Source organism: Orcinus orca, chromosome 21 (assembly GCF_937001465.1).
Source record: "Orcinus orca chromosome 21, mOrcOrc1.1, whole genome shotgun sequence".
NCBI classification, from domain to species: Eukaryota; Metazoa; Chordata; class Mammalia; order Artiodactyla; family Delphinidae; genus Orcinus; species Orcinus orca.
The window spans coordinates 17767911-17794431 of record NC_064579.1 but is presented as its reverse complement, the minus strand read 5'-3'; the positions used below and the strand labels follow the sequence as shown (position 1 = coordinate 17794431).

Genomic DNA, 26521 nt, shown 5'->3' with positions numbered 1-26521 from the left:
TTTTTGGATAACTAGGACATTTACAAAAGGAGCACTTAGTGTCTCCCATAAAACTAAAGATAGACGTGACTCATATTAGCCACAGGGTGAGCAGTTTTCCCATAAGGCTGCAGGGGGGATGGGGCAATTCAGTATCTGCTTGCCAGTGACAGTGTGGCCTCAGATTCGATGGGTGCATTGGTCCTGCAGCTTTGCTCAGCCGGTGTGATGAGCGTGGAATGCTTTTCCACCAGTTACGTCCCCAGCCACGTGTACTGCTTATTTCACCACTTGTTATTTGCTGCCAACATCTTAATCTCACATGATTCTCGGCCTTCTCTCCAGCATTTGCCACTAATATCTTACATCCACCCCGACGTCACAGGCTCTCAGCACCCCTTCCTTCTCGCAGACTAGACTTCTATTTTCATCTGCCTTACGTTTCCTATTTAGACTTGCTCATTCCTTAAGCCCTGTCTTTGGTTGAGTTCCTGTTCGCTGAGAGAAAATGACCAACTCCCAAGCCTTCTATATGGTAAATGTAACATAAATGGGCATATATATTTTAAAATTTATTTGTGGCAAATTGTGTCTTTAGACGCAAAACTCATATGCAAAGCTAATAAATGCCTGTAGGGCATTCTTTTGTGAACCAGCTGCTTGATTTTCTTTAGGTCAATGGTAATCAGTATTACTGGAAAGTGTGTGTGTATACATGCATTTACACACACATACATGTTTATTAGTAGCTCGACACAGACACATACTCACGCCCATGTGTGTTTGCATATAGTTACATGCTGCTAATGCAAGCAGTGCTAGCACAGGTGTACAGAATTTAGGCTGGATCGCAACTTACCATTTGATATGAGCATCGACTTCTTTAGAGGACGACAAGGCTATTCAAAAATGGCTTTCATGGCATTGTTAATTGTGTGGAGATTCCAGAAAATAGCATCACAAACAAAGCTGGAATCTTATTGGTGTCCAGTAATATACAGAGAAGCTAATATACAGATCTCTCCAATTAATGTAAAGGCCTCTATAAAGAGGGTCCATGTCAGTTGGCAGGGGTGGGGGGGAGGAGAGTGGCACTGACATTAATAGACTGAGTACACTTCACTGCAGAGTTTATTCTGTCACCAGGGTGGGCTCTAAGTAAAAAAGGGAGACTACAGGGCAGGCTTTACCAAACACTTCTGTTGTACAGGCCATAATTAAGTCCTCTTTGAATGGTATCACCTGCTGGGATGTTCAGTTGAGGGAGATTACCATCATTTTGCTAGTTCTTTGAAGGCCGTTTCATTGGGCTTGGGTTTTTGACTCCAAGATGGGAAGGAGACAAACATGAGGAGATCTCAGGTATGTGGCTGGCTGGCAAGTAAGGGAGGGCCATGTACCTTCCAACCTTAGATCTTAGACACAAGAAAGACCAATCCCACAGGGTTCAGATGGAGACTTCGCACCCTCACTGATCCCCATGCAGTCACTGTGGAGGAAGAAATGAGCTTGGTATAGGAAATAGCTAAGGAAGATCGTGGGAAGTTAATTTTCTTCCAAATAAATTTCCTATTTCCTCAGGTGCCGTAATTATCGATCTTTTTTTAAGTGTTGTTTTTATGTGTTTGTGGGATATAGTTGCCCTGTTATGTAAAACAAATGTCACTAGACCCAGGCATTAAACTCCAGGTTAGTATAATAAGTCTGGTTCTCTGTGATCTGTGGCTGACGCCTCTGAGGTCAGCTGAAATGAACTTTGTTCAGCAAAATGGTTTGTAAATATTGGTTCAGCTTTGGCAACAAGGGTGAACCGATCAGTATTTCTGCCTTATCCTGAGTTTATCCAAACAAACCCACCAGTTTTATATTTAAAAATCCAGGCGCTAATTCTTGGAGTCTCAAGTGTACCCCCATCTGTCCATGTGTATTAATCACCTGTGGGCTGATTGCTCTTAACAATGGCCACTCAGCATGTGAGGGGAAACACTCAGCCGTTACCTTGCGTGAAACCTCGGGAGGCTATTTTATTCAATGTACCCAGTTATAATGTTCCTGAAAGCAGATGTGTTAAACAAGGAGCCATCCTCCGTGTGCAAGGAAGGGAGCTGACCTGGGAGAGATGCGGCAGCTGGTCCCCTGGGCCGTGAGCCAATGAAGAGGGTGGCCTGGGCATCCTCTCTACAGCACCTTTTAGGGCCTTGTTCTGTGAGCTGGCCGGTCCCCTCTTGCCACTGGCACAGGCTACCTCCCAGTTAGCTGGAGAGCCTGGCGTCTGTATTTTTAAACTCGCTGTCATTTCCACACCTGGTGAGAAGAGAAGGCAAAAGGGGTCATTTGTCCTTGGACTGAGCTTCTGAGCTTGGATGCCAAAATATCCCTCTAGCTCCCTGGACTTTTTGAAATGAAGGAGGATGCCAGCTAGCCCTGAGCCCGATCATGACCACCAGAAATTTGGGCTAGTTCAGTGGAAAAAAAAAAAATTACAAAAAACTGTTTGCAAGTCAGTATTATCTGCGGAAGATTTAAAGGACTCAGTGGGTCCAGAGACTCTACGTGGTGGAATGTGTGTATTTTAGGATTAAGTTGAACCGTCTGGGTCACGGCCGGGGTTGGACAGAAAGGCCAAACAGCAGGCGCCCGCGGGAGAGGCCGCAGCACAGAGGGTGCGGGGATTGCGTCATGTGCGCTGCACGGAGGGCCTGGGCAGCCCTGCGGCCAGCCCGTCCCCGTCCGCCTCCCCGAGGACAGAGCCACGCCCGGCCCAGTTTCTCACCAGGGCTGGCATTTTTCAGTTGCAGCAGATTCAGCGTCTGTCTTCACACTGAGTACATACACCCCGAGGTCACGGGAAGAGTTTCCCAGGGGCGCCCTGTCTGGATGGCTTTATGGCACTGACTTCCGCAAGTGCTCCTTCCTAAAACTGCCTCGCCTGCCTTAGAGATGCTCCTCCGTCCAGGTGTGAACCAGCCGTCCTTTCCCACCTCCCGTAACGAACTGTCCTTTTGCCACCTTACAGACGGCGAACACACCTTCAGTCTTATTATGGGGCGTTATTCTAGGGTGCCTGAGAGGGTACATAGTTTTTTTTTGTTTTTTTGTTTTTCAGTGTTCATAAAGTTTTTTTGTTTTTTTTTCCTACATCTTTATTGGAGTATAATTGCTTTACAATGGTGTGTTAGTTTCTGCTTTATAACAAAGTGAATCAGTTATACATAGACATATGTTCCCATATCTCTTCCCTCTTGCGTCTCCCTCCCTCCCACCCTCCCTATCCCACCCCTCCAGGCGGTCACAAAGCACCGAGCTGATCTCCCTGTGCTATGGATACATAGTTTTAAAAATCAGTGGAGGGGCACACGTGCAAAAACGTTTGAAGACTGCACATCAGGTTAATCTCCCTGGAACAATCTAAATCGCTGCTGGTGGGGAGCCAGCAGCACTGTGACCTCAAAGGGACAGTGTCCTGAACCAGGGCAATGCTGGAGAGAACTCAGTTCTCCAGCTGGGCTTCCAGCTCAGGGCAAGCTTTTGGAAGGAAGAGTTTGGACTCTTGCCTGAACATATTCATAATACGGTTTTTTCTTAAGAAGGGCCTTAAAAGCTGGGAATCTTGGTATTTTCTTCCTCACTGCTGCCGTCTGTGACTCAGAATTTAACTACTTGTGCTTTTTTTGTGTGGCTCTTATGTTGCGGGAAATACGACTGAACCCTCTGTTATCTGGCATATTTGAGGGAAGGGCATCTGATAAATTAAACGTTGTTAACTGTTTTTAAGTATTGCAAATGCGCGATGCTTTCATAGACTTAAAGTTGAATCTGGGAGTCTAGAGTTGGGAGGCACTTAGATATAATTTAGTACACCTTCCCCGTTTTAAACGTGAACAGATCAAGGCCCAAACTAACACTTTAAACAAACAGAATCTATGGAACATTAGTTAATTTTCATTGATTAATTTATAAGATTCCTCAAAAGGGCTTTATAGGTATGAACCCCATGAACTTTGGAATGTCATATTTGTGATATGGAGTCAGAACGCTGAGCCCTAAAGTTTTTTCATGCTTAACTAAAAGATAAGCTCTCGAGATGAAATTGTTTGTGATAATATTATAGAAGTGTTTACACAGCTGCCTTAGTTTTGTAAAATATAGGTATCATTGGAATCCTGGATTATCTTCATTTTCGACCAAAGGGAAAGCCCCTAACCTGATGCTCTAGAAGCAATCGGAAGTGCAGGGCCTCATGTTTAAGTTCACACGCTTTGCTCCCTTTGGGTAGGGTTGCTGGTAGCAGGAGTTCGATCACTTCCATTTAAGACTTCTAGGACAGCTCTGTTTTGTATTTTCACAGCAGTCTGCAAGTGCGGTGCTGGGATGATGGAGTTCAAGTTGGGAAAGTGCTGGAGTTCGTTATAGGCGTCTTTTCCTCCAGGGCACTCTTACTCAAGTGCTTCCTGGTGGCACATTTTGACTATCTTTGCTGGAAGAATAAATAAATCTCTTATTTTTACTATGGTAACATTCAATGATTTTCATTTATTGGGGTTTAAACTTTACTAATATAATACTCCTAAACAGATGCAGTGTCCCCTGTGACCAAAGAAGATAGAAAAGCCTTTACTTGGAACTGTTCAGTAGAATGAGTAAGCTTGGGCGTCTATCTTGACTCAAGTCTTCCAGAAAGTACTGCAGTGAAGGAATCATTAACGAACTGCCTGCAAATATGATCAAATGTAAAATGAGAGATTTTCTGTATTTTGTTTCTGTAACACGATTTATCTTGCAGTGTGTGAACTTAAATCTCCCTCCATGAGTGATTTTCTTTGGGGACTGGAGAACTCTGGCTGGTTGAGGCATATTAAGGCCATCATGGATGCAGGAATCTTCATTGCAAAGGTATGCGAATGCAGAGAACAGAAATTATGGGGCAGAGCAGCCAGTGTACTCTGACTTCGGAATGGAGATCTTGTTGCCTCGTGTGAGCTCCTCTGTACTAAACTGGGTGATACCAAATGGGGAGCTGGCTTTGCAGACCTGCATGAAGTTTGCCCTCTGAAGATGGGATTTTGTGAAAGAGAGGATGGTGTTCAGTTGACAGTGTATCATCAAGGCGATCAAGTGGTAAAATACTTTCAGAATGGTCTCTCTTCAGTTAGGCTTGGTCCTGGGTGGAGGAAAGAATTTTCTATAGGAGGGTACATCCAAATGTGAGTCACCTGAGTGACCGAGGCCTGAAGCTTCCATCTTAGCAAACAGCTCCCCCTTTTCAGTGATGGCAGAAGCAAGTCATGTTCCTGAACCTGGCAGGTAGATTCTGTTCTGCCAGGGGAAGATTTTGCTGCAACTTTCACATAAGCTGCTTTTGAATGCATTGTCTATTTTGTTGTTCAGTGCGTTTTTTTTTAAAAATAAATTCCCCTCAGATTTATACCTAAAGACAACCATATCTTTTCTGATGACATGGTATGCCTCCCTTTATTAGATAATTCATTTATTTAACAAATATTTATTCAGTGCTGGGCACTTTCACTTGGCTCTTATCCTTTTATCTCTAATTTCATAGTTTTACAATTTATGATTTTTGTCTTTTCCTTTTTGAAAATGATTGCAGCCAGCAGCAGCTCCAGAATTTCATTTGGAAAGGCTTAAGGTGGAAACCCGGCAGGGAGGAAGAGGGTTGAAGGTGGGCTAGGAGACGTTCATACAGGAAGCCTGCTTGTATATGGTACAGAAGCCGGGCTCGTGGCTCCTGGACATAAGGGAAGGGAAGTGACGCTTCAGTTACCGGCACCAAACCTCTCCTTGGCTCCGCCCTAACTACACGGGGGCGTGAACACTCAATAAATGAAGGAACAGGTTTTGGTATTGATTTTTCGCCTGTAAATCTTTTTTTGATTCTTTCTGCGAGTACAAAGCCAAAGCTAATTCTGATGATGTTTCCTGTTGATAGCCATCCTTTGCCCATCCTGTTTTTCAGGCAGTTTCAGAGGAAGGGGCAAGTGTGCTTGTTCATTGTTCTGATGGCTGGGACAGGACTGCTCAGGTGTGCTCGGTGGCCAGCCTCCTGCTGGACCCTCACTACCGGACTCTGAAGGGCTTCATGGTGAGTGTGGCCGCTTGGCCACTGTCCAACGCACGCAGTGCCTGGACAGAATGGACCTCTCTTCTGACAACTATTGGCAACTTTTCCCTCTCCTCCTCAACATTATTTTTCTCTTAGTAGATCAGCATGATTAATTAAAGGGGAAAAGGTGAAATAGGCTCGGAATAAGAAGGTGAATTTCTGGGATTTTGGAACCAATTCAAATCAATGCTATTATAAATATAAAATATCTACTTAGCAGTTTGTAAAATAGTTTTATACCTCATTTGTATAAATATATTTCAAGTTTGATATATATTTTCAAGTTTGAGGTAACATGACTATAAAACAGAAAACACTTTCCAGAAAAAATATTTGGAGAAAAACCTTTCTATAGGAAAAAGTGATTTCACTTACTGCTTTTATATTTTAAATTGTCCTTCACAACTCTGGATATCCAGAGAATATTGAAAACTTTACAGTGTTTTTGCATTCCTTACTGAAATTCTGGGTACATCCTCTCCTAGACTTTGCACCTTTTAGATGTGCATCAAAGCTTGACATGTTGCTTCCAACTGCAGAATATTTGTGTTAGTTGCCTGGAAGGGTGAAGCTTTGGCTAAGCCAGAACCAAAATCTTAAAGTGACTGCAGGGACTTCCTAGCGGCTGGGAGATTACTGGTTCCTGCCTCTTGAACCATGATTTGGTAGAAAGTGCTTCAGAGGATCCTGAATCCATGCTTGGGATCCTTTATCGAGTATTATCAGCTGACACTCTGGGGACAAGAGAGAAGTGGCAGGTTTCCACTCTTGGGCTTTTTCTTTCCTTTTGTTTTGAATGCGTCAGAGAACTTCCTATCGCCTGTGACAGCACTGAGACTTCAGGGTGACATTCCTGCTTCAGACCCCTCCCCTGGACTGAGGTTAGGGGCTGGAGTCCTTCATTTATGTCTGGAGAGTGGGGAGGCTGAGTCACACACCACCGGGCAGTTTGTCAAGGCCAAACTTCAACCAATCCTTACTTTTTTTAACGGAAAAGCTCTGGCTGTTTTAGAGCATTGGTGATATTGATGGTACTATCCTATAGTATTTGATTAAAAAGTTTTTTGTTTTTTTAATCCAGACAGTTTGAGAGTATAAACTCATGTTACCCCTAACTCCAAAGCAGGGCTGAAACTTCTAATATGTTCCAGGCCCTCATCATTCTAGAATTCTTCTAAAGTATACTGAAGATCACTGGAAAACATCCCTAATTGTTTCTTGTAAAACGGTTAGTATTTGCTATTGTATTGACAAGCAGCATTGCCTGTTGGTTGAGAGTTGGGCTAGATGGGCTGTGGTGGTTTCTGGAGCTCGGTTACGAGGTGGCATCCACCACTTGCCAGTAGCGTGATCTTTGGTGAGTATTTAACCTCTCTTTCAGTTTCCCCCTCTCTAAAATGAGAGTGATGATACCTACCCCACAATGAAATGAGATCATACATGAAGCAATATGAACAGTGCTCACTGAAAGCACTCTGTGGGTGGTGGCATTACATCTTCATATGTCCACTCTTGTTTTTCCTATGGAAGGCTTTCAACTTTGCCCTCTGACATGCATCTGTATAGGGGTGGACAGTGAGTGTTTGTTCATGTGCAGGTTACGGAGGAGGGTGACTTCCGCTCCAAGAACCTCTGAATTCAGAATCCTTCAGAATTATTGGTGCTGGTCTCTTATTTTCCTTCATTTGCTTCTCTCCATGATATTTATATTCTATCTTGTGTAGGTATTAATTGAAAAGGACTGGATTTCCTTTGGTCATAAGTTTAATCACAGGTAAGAAATATTTTAAAATCTGTTGTAGTGAATGTTTAGGATAAAAGAGATAATCTGTTTCTGAAGTTCTCAATTGAGTGGGGGAAAATACCCTTGTTTTCAGAGTTTCCTTGTGTACCTTATTCAGGAAGTTAAATTTTTGTTGAATATGTGTATCACAGATAAAAAAGTTCTAACTCGAGAGTGGTTGGTATTTACTGAGCAGAACTAACTAATACTAAGTTCTTCCAGAAGAGACAGAAGCTTGTTCATTAATCGACCTAGAAAGGATGGACTCTCCCTTCCTTCCACACACATTTGATTTACTAAATTATTACATTTTTGAAGTGCAGATATTCATTTTAAGCTGCACGTTGTGAAATGCCTGTGGAACAGTTTTTCTTTGATCTTCCACAAGGGGAGTTAAATTGGGCTTATCCTGCGGCATTTGTGTCCCAGGCGTCTCTGGAGAGCTAATGTAGGACAGCGGCCCAGGCTTTGAGCCCAACAGATCCAGCCTCAAATCCAGGCTGTGGCATTTACTGTGTGGCCTTGGGCATCTGTCCTCTCTGAGCATTCGCCTCCCGTCTATTTAAAGGGGAGACCCTCCCTAATCCACGGGGTTATAGCAAGGCTTTTAAAACTGTATATGTGAATAGCCCAGCTCCTTGCCCACTAGCCCATCTACTGGGCTTTAAATAAACAGAAGCTACTGGCCTTATTTGGTTAGTGTGGATGGTAATGTCTGACTGGTGTTCTGGTGTCTCTGATCCCTGAATGTTACGTGTTGTAGCTGGTATGGTCTCGTCTTTTAGAGGTAAAATTTAAATTTAGGCAGTATGCTGATAATAATTTAGAGATTTTGATATACACTTTTGATTGTTTGAATGTTTTCCTAAAATAAATTCTCAATTTATGGAGCTGCCCATATTTATTTTTGTAAGTTTTTGCATTTAGCATTAGTTGAGCATTTATTATGTGGTTTTCTGGAATTCTATTTTTATAATTAATTATCTTTCCCGGAAAGCAGTGATTCGATTTTACAAATGAGAAAATTAAAGCCCCCAAACAAGTAACCTTACGATCAATTGTTATTTTCAATTTTGGGGGTTCCACCGACTGTCTGATAGGCACTTAGGATCTCTGAGGTAGAGGATCTGTGGCAGTAAGAATATAGAAATGGCTAATGTGTGTCTTGTGAGGAAAGAACATACTGGGCAACCCCTTTTTAAAGCGACCAAAGGTGAGTGGGACTAAACCTTTTGAGAGGTTTCCAGGCAGTTTCTAATGTTTCCACCCTGGAAAAAACTACTAAACCGATCCTTGCTCATTCCTACTCCTCAAGCTGATTATCCATGTCTGAGAAGATGAGGTTCTATATTGTTATTCTGTATTTGATGGTACCCAAATCACCCTTTTGGATTCTTTCTGAAATTCACATAATAGTGTAAAGGACGAGGCAGTCTTCGTTTAAAAATCAATACAAACATGAGGGAGGAGATTCCTGATGTACTCTTGAGAACAGTGATACGAGAGATATAAAGGTATATGGGAATCTGGTCACGTGGAAATAAATTGACAAGTTTTAACACTGGTCTAGAAATGGAAATATCCCTAGAAACTTGGGGAACCCGTTTTTTTAAAGCTGTCTCTCTTCCTCTTTTCTTCCCAACAAAACCATGCAAAAACGAAAAACTCTGAAGTTGCTTAGGCGTTTCTTCCCATTCTCCCCCCAGTCACTAATTAAAGTGGAAGATTTATTTCAGAAGTTCTGATGTACTTCGCACGCTTGAATGAAAGGTTGCTCTCTCCATAGAAAGACTCCTTGAATGCACTAACACTTTTCTTTTGTAATTATAACGTCAACATGTCCCTTATCTGCCCAGACCTTCACTACAAAGTTTCTTTTGACATTAGAATTTAAAAAGTTATGTTTTTCCACTTCTTCTGCATTCCAGGTTTATAAGATGTTTAGGAACTAGGGTTGCTTCTATGATTGTTTTTGCATTTATAGCTTTCGAGTTAAAAAAAACAAAAAAAGAAACCCCCAAAAACCTTGCCGTAACGTCTCTCATACTTTGTTTTACAGATATGGCAACCTAGATGGTGATCCCAAAGAAATCTCTCCAGTTATTGACCAGTTCATTGAGTGCGTCTGGCAGTTAATGGAACAATTTCCCTGTGCCTTTGAGTTTAATGAGAGGTTTTTGATTCATATTCAACACCACATCTATTCCTGCCAGTTTGGAAACTTCCTATGTAACAGCCAGAAGGAGAGACAAGAACTCAAGTAAGTGTTTCAGTGTTTAATTTTTATCGAAAGAGTTTGTGACTGAGAATTTCAGATGGCCTTCCACAGTTTTGAAGACTGTTTTACCCACACATCTATACTGACAGAGTAAAGTTATTTTCTTTTTCCTGACGTCACTTTAACAGTTTAATGCCATCAGCTGGCAAAGATAGGTACAAGTCCATTTTGCCCAGTTCCTGCCTAGTGTCCACAGACAGGTAGGTAGACTTCACGTACTGATAATGGAAAGGAAGCTTCTTGGAGTCAGAGAAAGCAATTTTTGCATTTAAAAGGAAAGAGACATCTTTGAAGAATATACTGTCATAAGAATTGCAAGTACAGTAGTCCCCCTTATCCATGGTTTCGATTTCCATAATTTCAGTTATCCAAGGTCAACTGTGGTCTGAAAATATTAAATGGAAAATTCCAGAAAAAAACGATTCATAAGTTTTAAATTGTGAGCCATTCTGAGTAGCACAATGAAATCTTGTGCTGCCCCTCTCCATCCTGCCTGGGACCGCCTGTTACTTACTTAGCTGTCTCGGTTATCTGATTGACTGTCGAGGTTAACACAATGCTTGTGTTCAAGTAACCCCTATCTTACTTAATAATGGCCCCAAAGTTCAAGAGTAGTGATGCTGGCATTTTGGATGTTCTTATTATGCCTAATTTATAAATGAAACTGTATCATAGGTGTGTATGTATAGGAAAACACAGTATACACAGGGTTCAGTACTGTCCACAGTTTCAGGCATCCACTGGGGGTCTTGGAACATATATCTCATGGATAAAGGTTGACTACTGTATAACAACTGGGAAAGTAAATTAGAAACTCAGGTCACTCTCTTATTCAAATTAAAACTGGATTGCTTTTTATTGAGAGGGAAAAAGTAGATGAATGTGGACGTTTTATAAAGTCAAAAACTTAACACGAAGTGACTTAAGAGCTGCAAATCAAAGAACATTTTTGAAATTTTTATAAAATAAAATGACTTTAAGTGTGGTATATATAATATCGGATTTAATTTTGGAAATGATCAGTTCAAATAAGACTCTACTAGTTTATAGAGCCTGAATGGAAAGAAAATGACTTTTTCCAGTAGGTACTAGTTTGTTTTCTCTAAGGAACTTTAATTCCAATAAATCGTAATGATTTAAAAGTAGCAGAGTACATCCTTTAAGCTCACGTGTTTTCCTAGGTAGTTTTGTGATTAGTTGGGCCAGATTAGCAAAAGGGACAAATGTCATAGGAATTCAGTGAGGATTAAATGAGAGAAAATATGTGCAGCATTTAAATAGTACCTGGCAAATAATAAAAATCCAACGACTATTTGGGGAAAAATTCCAAAAAATTTCTTGTGGTTTTATTTTACACTCAGAGGCATCAAGCATCTTGCTGAGGCCAGTACGGACAGCAGAGGAGTCGAGACTGTTACAGAGCTCTCCTGCTGTACCATGAAGACACAGGTTGCAAATTTCCCTGCTAAAGAACAGGGACACCTGATGTTCAGATAACAGTTTTTGATCCCTTTCCAGCTTTAATATTACATGTCTACTATTTGTAAGAATGAAGATAAGCTATATTCAGGCTTATTTTCTTTTTAACAGAATTCAAGAAAGAACATACTCTTTATGGGCTCACCTGTGGAAGAATCGGGGTGACTACCTGAACCCTCTATTTAGAGATGATCCCAGTCAGACCCAGGGAACCCTCCATCTCCCCACGACGCCGTGCAACTTCATGTACAAGTATGTAAACCTCTAGGACCTTAACAAGTATGGCTATGAACTTAGATTCTGGCACTTTTTACCATTTGGAAGTTGAAGTGTATGAGCTTCAAGGCTTTTTTGGATGCAAACACACTGAAGGAAGATGCTTAAATATCTCATCTGGCATTTTTGCCAGTGTCTCCTCTTCTCTCTCTTTTCCCCCCTAAATGGGGAATTCTCTTTAGAAGTCAATGTTTTGTAGTAATGATATCCTAAAAATGTAAGTTCCAGTCTATTTAAAAGTGAAGGAGGGAGGGAGGGAGGGAGAGAGGACCTTAGAAGTTAAATGTGGAATCACAGGTTTAGGTAGTGATCATGACACAGCTTACCTTCAGGAATACTGTGGCTTTGGTTCCTGACCACTGCGAGAGAGTGAATACCACAATAACGAGTCACATCAGTTTTTTAGTTTCCCAGTGCATATAAAAGTTATGTTTACACTATACGGTAGTCTATTAAGTGTGCAACAGCATTACGTCTAAAAAATAATGTAACCATGTTATATACCTTAATTTAAAAACACTTTATTGCTAAAAAATGCTAACCATCATCTGAGCCTTCAGTGAGTAGTAGTAACATCAAAGATCACTGACCACCATAGTAAAGAAAATAATACTGAAAAGTCTTGAAATATTCTGAGAATTACCCAGATGTGACACAGAGACACAAAATGAGCAAATGCTGTTAGAGAAATTGTGCTGATAGACTTGCTTGGCACAAGGTTGCCACAACCTCCAATTTGTAAAAAAACGCCATCTCCACAAAGCACAGTAAAGCAAAGTGCACCTGTATTCTCATTTGCATTTCAGTATGCTTTACTGTGTAGGATAAAAAAGGGAGGATTTATTGCAAATGTAAATTTTTGGTGGTTGTGATAAAAACAAGCGAAAACCCTCAAATTTAAAAGACTCCCTTTGTGGCTGAAAGATTCTGCATGTTAATACAAACACTCATTTTCAAGTTGACTTCCAAACTAAGAGCCATTTTCTTAAGCCCAAAAAAGAAAGAAAATGGTAACATGTACTACCTTCAGTCTGTTTTAGAAAAATATGTTATGTGCCTACTAATTCAGTACCATCTGTACAAGTAGACTTCATGAATTTATTCTCCCTGAAAGAAGTCTACTGATTCAAGAAAATGAAAACATCAACATGAAGTTATCGCCTTAGTAAAGTGGCTTTTTTGAGCCTGTGCTTTGCATTTGGTTATTATTAGGACGGTGGGACTGTGGGTTGAAAGATTCCTTAGAAGACTCGAGGATGTGGATATACAGATTGTGACCTGGTGTTTCATGAAGCGCTGCTGTCCTCTCTAGATTTTGGAGTGGAATGTATAACCGCTTTGAAAAGGGACTGCAGCCCCGACAGTCGGTCACAGATTACCTTATGGCTGTGAAGGAGGAAACCCAGCAGCTGGAGGAAGAACTCGAGGCCCTAGAAGAAGTAAGACACACTTGCTCTTGTTAACCGTATTTTGTGACGATCACTGCTCTGGGAAAGCCTCTCATGACTCAGGATGTGTGAAATGTAGCAACAGAGCCATTTCACATTTTTAGCTGGTGGGTAACAGGAAACACAGCCCCCAAAGGTGAGCACTTACCTATAGGCACTTGATACGTTTCAGACATCTGGCTTGGCTCGCTTCCTTGGTTTGCTTCGGGGATGATGAAAATATTAGGGAACTAGATGGTAGTGAATGGTTGTGTACCCTTGTGAATATACTAAAAACCACTGAACCGTACACTTTAAGAGGGTGAGCTACTTATATCTTAATTAAAAAAATTAGATAATGAACACCTCACTCCTAATTTTAAAAAAATGTATTCTGAGTTCACAGGATGAAAATCATTATGTAAAACCAGATAGATACAGAAAGAAGGATGCCAGGTGCTCTACCTATGCTATGTTTTCTGCATTTTATAGAAAACCTGTGCTAAGGCAGTGCCATCCTTACATTAGAGATGAAGAAAGCAAGCCTCACAGAATCTAATTATTTTGTCCAAAGTCATGAAGTCTAGTTTTCAACCCAAGTCCGTCTAAATCCCATGTTCTTAACATTATACCCAGCTGGAAGGTAATGAATACCTTTAGGCATGCATATACAAAAAAGATACATGATTTATGATCGTTCCCTGAAATTGTTGTTTCTTTTTAGAGGCTGGAAAAGATTCAGAAAGTCCAGTTAAATCGCACTCAAGTGAAGAGTAAGCAAAGTGAACCCAGCAGACACTCAGGGTTTTCTACCTCAGACAACAGCACAGCCAACACTCCCCAGGATTACAGCGGGAATATGAAATCATTTCCATCCAGGAGCCCTTCACAGGGCGATGAAGATTCTGCTTTGATTCTAACCCAAGACAATTTGAAAAGCTCAGACCCAGATCTGTCAGCCAACAGTGACCAAGAATCTGGGGTGGAGGATCTGAGCTGCCGCTCCCCCAGCGGCGGGGAGTGTGTGCCAAGTGAGGACAGCGGCAAGGACCGGGATTCGGACGAGGCCGTGTTTCTCACGGCCTGAAGGTCCCCCGTGGGGGGACACACAGAAACACGTTCCAGAAATAAGGGAACAGTGCAATTTCAAATGATAAAGTAGCCCAACAAATGATACAGGTCCTTGAGAATTATAAAATGTAGCAGTGAAAAGAAAAAAGCCCAACTTTTAGTTCCTTCAGGTGTTGAAGAACAGGAAGTAGCCATTTCTTTTATCAAACAAGTATAAGGAAAATGATTCCCCATTTTGAAAATCATTCTAGACTGCGGAAGAAGTTTCATTCACCACAGAGCAATGACCTCTACCATCACCTGAGGTTATCAATGCAAATCTCCCTTGATAGCCTGCAGCTGGTCAGAAAGTGCCCTGACCTCTTCACACTTATCACTTCAGTCTTTCCCCTTATTTCACCTCCAGATGCATATTTTGTTTCCTAAAATATTTTGTTACCTTCCTTCCTGTTATCAGTATTTCTAATAATGGAACACGTTATGGCTAACAGACATATTTCTGTAACTGATGAGCTCTGTAACTGCTCTTATGCTTATCTTTCAGGTTTATTCACTTTAACGTTCTCTTAGGTAATATATTTTAAATCGTTATAATAATTTCGTTGCCTTTTCCTGGAATTTCATATGCTCCTTATTTAAAAAACGCTAAGACTTACAACACTTTTCTCTAACACCAGTGTACCACCTAATAAAGTAGAAACAACATTTACTCTCTGGGTCTTAAATATGAATTTGGATCATATTAACTTCTTTTTTAATAACAACCTTTTATTATTACTCCAGAGGCCACATCACCAGGACAGGGTGGGTCAGCCACCAGCCTGATCCCTGAAGTATGACTGTATAAAGTCACAGGGCACCATTTCAATGAGAGAAGATGTCACGTAAGAACTAGAGAATTTGGTTTTCATGTCTGTTTACCACGTGGAGTAAGTTCTGTCATTTGTTACCTTAGGAACCGTGTGACTGGTTAGTATTGTTTGATCGACGTTCTTTCTGCCTGCAGAGCCCACACAGCTGTCTCAGCCAGCAGCCCCGTTCATCAACAGAGTCCGGTCGGTCGGTGGTGCAGTCTGACCAGAGAATGCGACAAGGCGCAGGTTTGCCTAGCTTGGGCTCCCGAGGGGATGTGCTGCTGGCCCTGGAGTCCAGTCTGCCCACACCCAGGCAGAAGAGCTGAGCCATGGCGCCTCTGCTGTAGACTGTGGCTCCTGGCCCTACTGACCAGAAAGCCTGTTCAGGAAGATGTGGGAGCTGCCTGAAATGGGCCTTCTCAGTCCTCCGCTGGCAGAAGACAGAGCCCCACCCGATAGGGAGGGGTGGTGAGAACACCTGGAAGCTGCATACCCCAGCAGCGCTTGAGCTGAGAAGTGAGTGGGCAGAGCTGACTGCCCTGAGAGCAAAGCCAGTGGCCCTGTTTGGCCAGGGAACCTGGGGCACAGGTTGACTTGAGACCACAAACAAACAGCGTTAGTGACCTTCGAGCTGCTTCTCCCACAGTGCCTGAGCAGGGAAACTCATCTGTAGCCCCACTTATTGCTGAAAACATGCATCAGCCTGCCTGACCAGGGAGCTTTACCAGAACACATGGGAAACTGCATAACCAATCCAACAGCCCCGTTTACAGTGGCAGTTGAACAGAGAGCACAGCCTGTGACTTTCCCTGTCTGCAGAGCAAGACTGGTGGCCTGCACCTTCAGTGCACACTCCTGCCTGATTCAGGTCCCCAAACAATGAGCTGTGCAGGCCTTGTGTCCCATCCTGCTGCACCACCAGGGCAGAGAAGCTAATTTCATAGCCCCACCTAATGCTGAGTATAGTATCCAGTCCCAACTGTCTAGTAACATCACAGAATCCAAGCAACCATGAAGCCCATCCTACAGCCTCACTTGGGTGGGAGGGTAACCAAGCCAACAGTCCTACCAGGCTATCTCAGCCAATGACCCTCGCCTCCCCCTCAGTGCTCAAACAGATGCTTTGCCCAAAAATAGACCACCTAAGTACATAAAGCAAAAACTAGCAGAGCTAAAAGGAGAAATAAAAGCAATAAAGTAATAGTTGGGGACTTTAATACCCCACTCTAGACAATGGGTAGATCATCTAGGGAGAGAATCAATAAGGAAATAGCAAATTCGAACCACACTATATACCAAATGTACTAACAGACATATACAGAACATTCTGTTCATCAACAGCAGAATACACATTCTGAAGTGGACATGAACATTTTCTAGGATACACCATATGTTAGGCCACAGAACAAGCCAGTAAATTCAAGAAGATTGAAATCATACCAGGTATATTCTCTGACCACAATGGTATGAAACTAGAAATCAATAACAAGAGGAAAACTGGAAAAGTCACAAACATACGGAATGAAAACTCTCGTGAACAACCAATGGATCAAAGAAGAAATTAAAGGGGATATAAAGAGTATCTTGAGATGAACGAAAATGGAAACACAACAAAACAAAACTTACGGGATGCATCAAAAGCAATTCTAAGAGGGAAGTTCACAGCAATAAATGCCTACATTAAGAAGCAAGAAAGATCCCATATAAACATCCTAACTACGCCTTAGGGAACTAGAAAAAGAAGAGCTGAGCCTTAAGTTAGCAGAAGGAAATAGCAAAGATTAGAGCAGAAATAAATAGAGAGTACGAAAACAACAGAAAAGATTAACCAAACTAAGACTTGGTTCTTTGAAAAGGTAAACCAAGGAAAAAAGAAAGGACCCAAATCAACAAAATTGTAAATGAAAAAGGAGACATTACAACTGATAGCACAGAAATAAAGAATTGTAAGAGGGTACTATGCAAAACTATATGCCAACAAACTGGACACCCTAGAAGAAATGCAAAATTCTTAGAAACATACTATCAAGAGTGAATCAGGACAAAATAGAAAGTCTGAATAGACCAATTATAGTAAAGAGATTGAATTAGTAATCAAAAATCTCTCACAGAGGAAAAGCCCAGGACCAGAGGGCTTCAACTGGTGAATTTCACAAAATATCTTAAGAAAAATTAATGCCAGTCTTTCCCAAAAAATTGAAGAGGAGGGAACACTCCCAAAACTCATTTTATGAAGCCAGCATCACTGATAGCAAAGCTGGAAAAGAACATTACCAAAAAAGGAAACTACAGACCAATATCCCTGATGAACAGAGATGTAAAAATTTGCAATAAAATACTAGCAAATTGAAATCAGCAGCACATTAAAAGGATCATTCACCATGATCAACTGGGATTTATACCTGGCATGCAAGGAAAAAATTATCTGATTAGATGCAGAAAAAGCATTTGACAAAGTTCAACATTCATTCATGATAAAAACTCTCAACAAATTAGGTATACAAGGAATATACTTCAACATAATAAAGGCCAAAAGGGATAAGCCCACAGGTAATATCATACTGTTGAAAGGCTGAAAGCTTTTCCACTAATTTCAGGAACAAGATAAGGGTGCCCACTCTGACCACTTCTACTCAACAAAGTAGACCACAAAGTAGACCAAAGTAGAAGGAAAAGAAACAAAAGGTATCAGAATTTGAAAGGAAGAAGTAAAACTGTCTCTGTATGTAGATGACATGTTTTTATACATAGAAAATTCTAAAGACTCCACGAAAAAAATCTGTTAGATCTAATTAACAAATTCAGTAAAGTTGTAGGATACAAAAGCAACATAAAAAGTCAATGGCATTTCTATATACTAACAATGAAATTATCTGAAAAAGAAATAAAATGATCCCATTTACAAGAGCATCAAAAACAATAAAATACTTAGGAATAAACCTAACCAAGGAGGTGAAACATCTCTACTTTGAAAACTACAAGACACTGATGAAAGAAATCAAAGAAGACACAAATAAATGGAAAGGCATCCTGTGTTCATGGATTGGAAGAATATTGTTAAAATGATCATACTACCAAAAGCCACTTATACATTCAGTGCAATTCCCATCAAGATTCCAGTGGCATTTTTTAAAGTAGTAAAAACAATCCTAAAATTTATATGGAACCACAAAAGACACAGAATAACCAAAGCAATACTGAGAAAGGAGAACGAAGCGGGAGGCATCACACTTCCTGATTTCAAGCTATCCTATAAAGCTATAGTAATCGAAACAGTATGGTACTGGTATAAAAACAAATAGATCAATGGAACAAAATTATGAGCCCAGAAATGAACCCAAGCATATATGGTCAACTAATATTTGACAAGGGAACCAAGAATACTCAGTGGAGAAAAGATGGTCTCTTCCATAAATGGTGCTGCAAAAATTGGATAGTCATATGTAAAAGAATGAAATGACCACTATCTTATACCACTACCCAAAATGAACTCAAAATGATTAAGACCTAAATGTACAACCTGAAACCATGAAACTACTAGAAGAAAACAGAAAAAAGGCTCACCGGCATGTGTCCTGGCAGTGATTTTTGGATATGACATCTAAAGCACAAGCAACAAAATAAAAAATAAGTAAGTAGAACTACATCACATTAAAAAGCTTCTGCACAGCCAAAGAATAATCGACAAAGTGAAAAGACAACCTATGGAATGGAAAAACATATTTGCAAACCATATATCTGACAAGGGGTTAATATTCAAACTATATAAAGAACTCATACAATTCTACAGCAAAAAAAAAAAAATCCAATTAAAACATGGGTAAAAGACTTGAGTAGACATTTTTCTCAAAGAAGATATATAAAAGGGTCAACAGGTATATGAAAAGATGCTCAGCATCACTGGTCATTAGGGAAATGCAAATCAAAACCAAACCATAATGAGATATCACCTCACATCTGGTAGGATGGCCAACATCAAAAAGACAAGCAATACGAAATGCTGGTGATAATGTGAATTTAAGAGGACTCTTGTGTACTGTTAATGGGATCATAAACTGGTACAGCTACTATGGAAAACAGTACGGAGGACACTCAAAAAATTAAAAATAGAACTACCATATGATCCAGAAATTCTACTTGTGGGAATACAAAGTAAATGAAAACACTAATTCGAAAAGGTAATCTGTACCCCTTCATGTTCATAGCAGCATTATTTAAAATAGCCAAAACATGGAAACAACCTAACTGTCCACCAGCAGATGAATGAATAAAGAAGCACACACACCATGGAATAGTATTCAGACATAAAAAATGAGGAAATTCTGCCTTTTGCCGACAATGAATGGGCCTTGAGGGCATTATGCTAAGTCAGAGAAAAACAAATACTGTGTGATTTCACTTATATGTGTAATCTAAAACAAACAAACGAACAAACCAAAGTTAGAGAAAAAGAGATCAGATTTGTGGTTAACCTGAGGTGGAGGTGGGGTTGGGGAATTGGAGAAAGGTGGTCAAAAGGTACAAACTTTCTGTAGCAGGGAATACCTTGTTAATGATACTTAGGATAAGTTGTAATAGCTTTTGCATTTTTATAACATAACTCACTTCATACCACTCTTGTAGTTGATTATCAACTCTAGAAACTTCTTTGCCTCATGTTGAGGATGAGACTTTAATTTCTTCCATTTGGCAGTATACATCTACAAAAATAAATAACAAATTAAAAAAAATAACACAGTAACTATAGCAAACAGAACTATGCATTTATTTTAAAAAGCAAATACTATAAATCTTTGATATTTTAAAATTTAGTTCTTTAATGTGAATGTTTTCCACATCAGACACAAAATCTTTTTTCAGCCCCACACCAAATATTTTACAAAACATAATTTAAGCATATGTTCATTTAGACTACTTATAAGTTAACCTAACACTGAAATTTATTTAAAAAAGGTTACCTTTATTGCTTATTAAAACTTTATTGTGCTGGACAGAGCCTTAAAAGAGCACGGCCAATCCAACAAGGCTAAAATCTCTAACAGTATATTCTCATTTTAAATCAAACATCGATCAAGGAACTGTTTTATTTAGAGCAGTTGGTTTAAACCAATGTAAAACTGACTCAAGACAGATTACTTCCCAACTAGTAATATTTAGCGCTCAAGTGATTTATTATTGATTTTCTGGAAAATTTAATAATATGAAGTAGGTAAGCATTTTGATCATGACTCAGCAGTCAACAAAGCAACTTTTTTAGAATAAAGGAAGGTGAAGAGAAGGGAAAACCTGGCATAGGTTTTTATTCTTTAAGAGCACATGATTAGTTTACTTTCCGTAAAAATGAATCTGAGCTGTCCTTCAATTTAAGCACATATGAATTATGATCAGACTTACCTGTCAATCTCTATTTCAATATAAATTTCCTAGTCTAGAATTATTCCTAGAAAATCTTCCAACTTTGAAACATTATGTTTAGCACGTATCACATTTATTCAGAAAACTTTCTTCTATTTTTGAGATGTTAGCCTTTAAATTTCTACCCGTGACAAACCCCTACTCTGAATTATCTAATAACTCCTCAGCTTTTCTGTACTATTGCGACTTCCATCTAGTCTTCTATTATGTGTTAAAGTAAAATCAGAATCTGCTTTGGCAGGCTTTTTTTTCTTCCTCTGGCACTGTTTCTCCAATATAGCCAATTTTAAGAAGAAAATAATATATCCATAAGATTAATGAAAAGTCACTAAAATTTTTATTGTAGTAACAGAACCAAAATGCATACATATTCAAATGCAGACTATTGTCCGTCCTGGATGACTTATATGACCTATTATCTGACCTGATTTGTCGGTTAAATGTAGGTAATGATGATCAGACTCCTCTTATTAATGACTGGGTTGTAAGGAGGTTATCTAAAAAATTAATTTTAAAAGGAGAAACCAAGGTATGTTAACTGGTACAGAATGAAACTGGGATAGTTCAAGTTTAAAGAATAAAAAACATTGAGATGAATTACTTATGTGATTATGTAGAAGAGATCTACTATATAAGAAAATGACTTTTTTTTTTTTTTTTTTTTTGGTGAAGGAAAAGGTAGATAAGTACCTAAACATCTAGACCATGTTTGAGTCATCGTTGTATAGTATTTCCACAGCGCCTCATTCTTAGTAGGGGCTTAATAAAATTAGGAGATCAAATGAATTAATGGCTGTGGTCTGCTGGCCTCTTGTTCTGGGCTCAGCCTGGTTTCTCAGAAAGCTTCCTGATTGTTTGCAGAAGATTGGGACTACCGTGTCCTCCACTGTGGTGACTGCTGGGAAAGCTGAAGCTTCTGTGACCACTACAGTAAGGAAAGATTCCTGAATACCCAGAAGACTGCCACAAATTTGCAACACTTACCTCAGTTATCTCATCTACACATCCAGAATAATAATACCTTCCTCGTCTGGTCATTTTGAAGATTAAATGGCATGCCCTTAGCACAGTACCAGGAAGACAGGTGATTAAAAAAAGTTAATTTCTTTACCCAAATTATATCTTTATAGTCCGTGTGAATACTTGCCCTTCCACACACATAGACTAAGTATTAAGTATTATTCAAGTCTAAGAAAATTTTGTTTTTCCTAAAGTTCTATTGCTAAAACATGTATAGAAAGAAGAATAAAGAAAAGAAAACACCTGTACCGTATGCTGGTGTTTGGAATGGCAATCATACTGTGATGAAGTTTAAATAAAAATTGTCATTAGGCTGTTCTGTGATCTGGATACTCTACCAAGCCTCAGATATCTAGTTCAAGATTTTCTACTTAATTAGCTTTCACAGCTACCCATAAAATATATTCATTCTGTAACGTAGTATAAAAGCAAACTGTTTAACATAGTACAAGTTAAAGCGAAAATCCAATTAAATTAATTAAAAACTAGACTGCCTAAAAATTAATATTAATTTATTATTAAAGCTTTTCTGTTATGAAAAGCTAACACAGTAAAGGTCAGAAAAATTCACTGACTTGTGTGTGTTTAAATTTACTATTTATTAACAAAAATATTGTTTTAAACTTCAACATGAGGAACTTAGCATATCCTTATCTAACCACAAACCCAGCAGATACTTATATTTACAAAGTTAGCATGAGGCAACTCCCTGGTGGTCCAGTGGTTAGGACTCTGCGCTTTCACTGCTGAGGATGCGGGTTCAATCCCTGATTGGGGAACTAAGATCCTGCAAGCCGCGTGGTGTGGCCAAAAAAAAAAAAAAAAAAAAAAAAAAAAAGAGTTACTATGAAAGTTTATGTTGGACTATTTTAAATGAAACACAGTTTTTTCTATTAGGTAAAATATTTATTTACCTGTATTGCCTCTTAAGTGCAACTTTAATTTTAAAAATAAGACAACAATAAGTAAAAAACGCTGGTTTACTCTTTTGATTTATTGTATGAATTAAAAGTTACTTCCTTGAGACGGCACATTGGCAGGTTTGGTGTTTCCTGACACTGTGAATATTTAAAAACAAATTATTTCTGAAAGTTTTATCATACAGAAAGAAACAGGAAGAATAACAGTTTTTCTACAGTTGAAATGGTAATTTTTCAAAAAAGGTTGAGAGGAAAAAATCGAAACCATTCTTGATAAAGCAATGAGGCAGTTTCAAATTAAAATTACAAATTTAAATGAAGTAATTTTATAAAATATTGAAACTAGTTAAAATTACATGCATAGGTATTTAATCAATAGTAAGGAACAGCAGTGGAACTTAAATATGATAGGATTTATCAACAACAAATAAACATTTTTAGTGCAAATAGTGCAGAAAAATTTCTCAAAGCAAAGATCATAGCAATCATTCTAATCTGTACAAAATCAGTCTCAGTTCTGTATACAATCTATATAGTGTATCTATGAATTCAGCCACTGTAATGAAATGCCAATTTGCAAATCATAAATATAAATGTGCTTAGTCTTGTGTCCCATTCCTCTCTTGGCAGTTCATGTTTTCAGGAAAATCTGAAAAGAAAAGAAAATCAAAACCTAAGATTTAATTCAAGATGATAAATTAAGATTTACCTAGAAGAAGATAATCTGACTATGAGGGAAAAGAGGTAGGGAAAGGATTCTAGCATGCTCATGTCAGTAAGCAATTACTCAGTGCCCACTTACTTCTCAACCTTGAGAAATGCATAGTTGATATTAAAAATCAACCCTTACCCTCAGGGATTGACAGTCTGATTTGTAAAATAAAACAATTCAATGTTGCTACTAATGTTAAGGAGAACTAGATTGAGAAAAGGGGCAGAGAGTTTGAATGGGGGTTGAGAAATGCCTGTCACTTCCCTCCCTGTAGCCTGATCCCTTTTAAGGGAACCTCCCATGCTCCCTTCTCAAAGTCTACTCCTTTAGCCCAGCAGAGGGGGCAGATGAACACAGGACACCAATCTCTAGGTCAAACTGCTGAGGTCAGGATGCACACTGTCTATGCAGGGCCAGTCTCTTTCCCTGAATTTGTGGTGAGACCCTTGTCAGTCTCCACTGGCTGTTTGGACTGTCATGATATGATCAAGCCTGTGGGTAGCAAAGAAAGCTCTCTGAAGAGCAAGTGAGAAAGCACATGGGAGTGAGAGACAGAAAAGAAGAGAGATGCAAAAATGAAAAACAAGCAGTCGTGGGAAGGGTCTAAGAGGAGCTGCTTTGGTTACTGATGGCCTCATGTCGTGTTTTCACTCCCAGGTGACTGAGGTGTACTTTTCTGCATTTTGGCTCTGTTTCCCTGCGTTATCCAGTAACACAAGCTTTTAAAGTTGTTGAGGTGGGAGCTAGTCTTTGCCACCAGGTCATTCCTAAAACAAGATAGATGGAGAGGAAAACAGAAGAGTGTCCTGAGATCAGGTGAGAGCATGAACAAAGATACGGTGGTAGAAAAAACAACATGACATGAGAGAACATAAGGGGAAAATGGAAAATTAAAATGGATGATCTAAAATATAAGCGAGAGAAATTTGGCATTTCTCATTCCTAGGGGTTCATTGCAGGTCCTGGAGCAGAGAAATGTTATCACAGAGTGGTATTTTAGGAAGATCATTCTGTCAGTGCTGAGCAGGAAGGAGAAACCCTAAAGTCAGAGGACTGGTCAGAAAGTTATTGGAATAATCCTGATGTGAGATGGAAAAGAGACACAGCAGAAATTCATTTTAAAGGAAGAAATGACAAAAGAGACTACTGAGGAATATGTCAACTAATATGGTATACTCCCCACACCAGCTGAGAGAAAGGAACTAATTACAGTTTAAACTCTACATAAGTAGCTATCAAATACTGAAAAAAAATTCATTTAAGCCAATATCATACTGAGAAAATATGCAAACAATTTCTACTGGTTATATGCTTAGGCATAAAACATTATGCTTAATATAAAGTATTCTACATGTTATATAGCACAATAGCTATAACGACAGTATTATGCTTAAAGCTGGCTGAACAAACACTAGTAAGAACACTTCATTAAAAATAGCCATGCAATAGCCTGAAGACTCAAACCTTCTAGAATACAATTTACCTATAGTGGAGCATGAAATTGGCTGTGCATTGCTATCACTTGTTGAAGTTTTTCTTCCTTGGCTCTTCTACAGTGGCAAATCTAGAAGACAAATTATTTAAAATACCAGTCACTTCTCCAGTAATCTTCCTACTACTAGCTAAATTTGACAGAATTCTAAGTAAGAATCTTTTAACTTGTTGACATTATTTAAACTGTCGATGTCTGAGGTAGAGCAGAATTTAAGAATCAAAACGAAAAAAATTTTAATTTTGTTTGGAAGATAATCTTTGTAAACTTCCAGAATGTAAAACGCACTCTGATCCTTTATACCAGTTCTCTGATTATATAATTTCAAATATCTGTGTTTTAAAAATATGAAAATAAATCCTACTGTTGTTACCCAGGAAGCTTAACAAATAAAAACTTCGGGGCTTCCCTGGTGGCACTGTGGTTAAGAATCCGCCTGCCAATGTAGGGGACACAGGTTTGAGCCCTGGTCCGGGAAGATCCCACGTGCCGCGGAGCAACTAAGCCCGTGAACCACAACTACTGAGCCTGAGCTCTAGAGCCCATGACCCACAACTACTGAAGCCTGCGTGCCTAGAGCCCGTGCTCCGCAACAAAGAGTAGCCCCACTTGCCACAACTAGAGAAAGCCTCCGCACAGCAATGAAGACCCAACGCAGCTAAAAATAAATCAATTGAAACAAAAACAAAAAAAACTTCAAGATACAGTTAAATAGTACCGAAGAAAAATGGACCCAAAATCGACGCTTCACTAATGCTATAACCATAGTCATTAATATCTCTGTACTTCAAATTTTCTCATGGAAAACAGGGATAATAAAATCTGCCACACTTTCCTTAACAGTTCATATATATATATATATATATATATATATATGGCACACCTGTTTTATAACGTTTAACAAAAGGTTATTTTAAAACTGTGATGTTTCAGAGAAATTAGGTAAATATTTAGGACTCTATCAAAGGACAAGATACTGCTAAGCAGACTTAAAATTTTTTTCTTTAAATATAATGAAGGGCTTCCCTGGTGGCGCAGTGGTTGAGAGTCTGCCTGCGGATGCAGGGGACGCGGGTTTGTGCCCCGTTCCGGGAGGATCCCACATGCCGGAGCGGCTGGGCCCGTGAGCCATGGCCACTGAGCCTGCGCGTCCGGAGCCTGTGCTCCGCAACGGGAGAGGCCACAACAGTGAGAGGCCCGCGTACCACAAAAAAAAAAAAAAAAAAAAAAAAAAAAAAATATATATATATATATATATATATATATAAAATGGAAATACTAGAACAGAAATTATCCCCAGAATGTTCTCAGTAATATTAAAAACAAAAAAATTTTAAAAATCTGTATAGGGAATTCCCTGGTGGTGCAGCTGTTAGGACTCGGCACTTTCACAATAGTGGCCTGGGTTCAAACCCTGGTCAGTGAACTAAGATCCTGCAAGCCGTGCGGCACAGCCAAACAAACAAACAAACAAACAAAAACACTATATAGGTTATTCTCTTTTTAAACAACTTGTGAAACAGGTTATTCAGGAGTATATTACATCTATTAAGACTAGACTTAAGCTAATTTACTAGCTTTACTACAGAACGATACAGATACTATCATTTCTGAAACAGAACCATTATGTGATTTACCTGCTTGTGTACTCACAACAAGCAGGTTTAAAGTGATAGCAGGATGTTGCTATCATT

General features: G+C 39.4%; 2 protein-coding genes and 1 long non-coding RNA gene across 4 annotated transcripts in view; 2 read left to right on the top strand and 1 right to left on the bottom strand.

Moving 5' to 3' along the window:
- MTMR7 (myotubularin related protein 7) overlaps positions 1-15123 on the top strand; it is a 94724-nt gene extending 79601 nt beyond the window's left edge. For both annotated transcript variants that reach the window (XM_004277176.3, XM_033400643.2), the window contains 7 exons: positions 4763-4872; positions 5954-6079; positions 7825-7874; positions 9943-10143; positions 11752-11892; positions 13229-13355; positions 14068-15123. In XM_004277176.3, the coding sequence (XP_004277224.1) occupies positions 4763-4872; positions 5954-6079; positions 7825-7874; positions 9943-10143; positions 11752-11892; positions 13229-13355; positions 14068-14430 (1118 nt within the window). In that variant the 3' untranslated portion in view covers positions 14431-15123. The remainder of the gene's footprint in view (positions 1-4762; positions 4873-5953; positions 6080-7824; positions 7875-9942; positions 10144-11751; positions 11893-13228; positions 13356-14067) is intronic.
- A 980-nt stretch (positions 15124-16103) lies between these two features.
- LOC125962808 (uncharacterized) lies at positions 16104-26097 on the top strand. Its single transcript, XR_007474552.1, has 2 exons — positions 16104-21767; positions 23993-26097. It is a non-coding gene; the product is annotated as an uncharacterized LOC125962808 (long non-coding RNA).
- VPS37A (VPS37A subunit of ESCRT-I) overlaps positions 22679-26521 on the bottom strand; it is a 38532-nt gene continuing 34689 nt past the window's right edge. The window contains exons 11-12 of the mRNA XM_004277174.4: positions 24819-24899; positions 22679-23272 (exon numbers count right to left, since the gene is read on the bottom strand). Coding sequence (XP_004277222.1) covers positions 24819-24899 — 81 coding nt within the window. The 3' untranslated portion in view covers positions 22679-23272. The remainder of the gene's footprint in view (positions 23273-24818; positions 24900-26521) is intronic.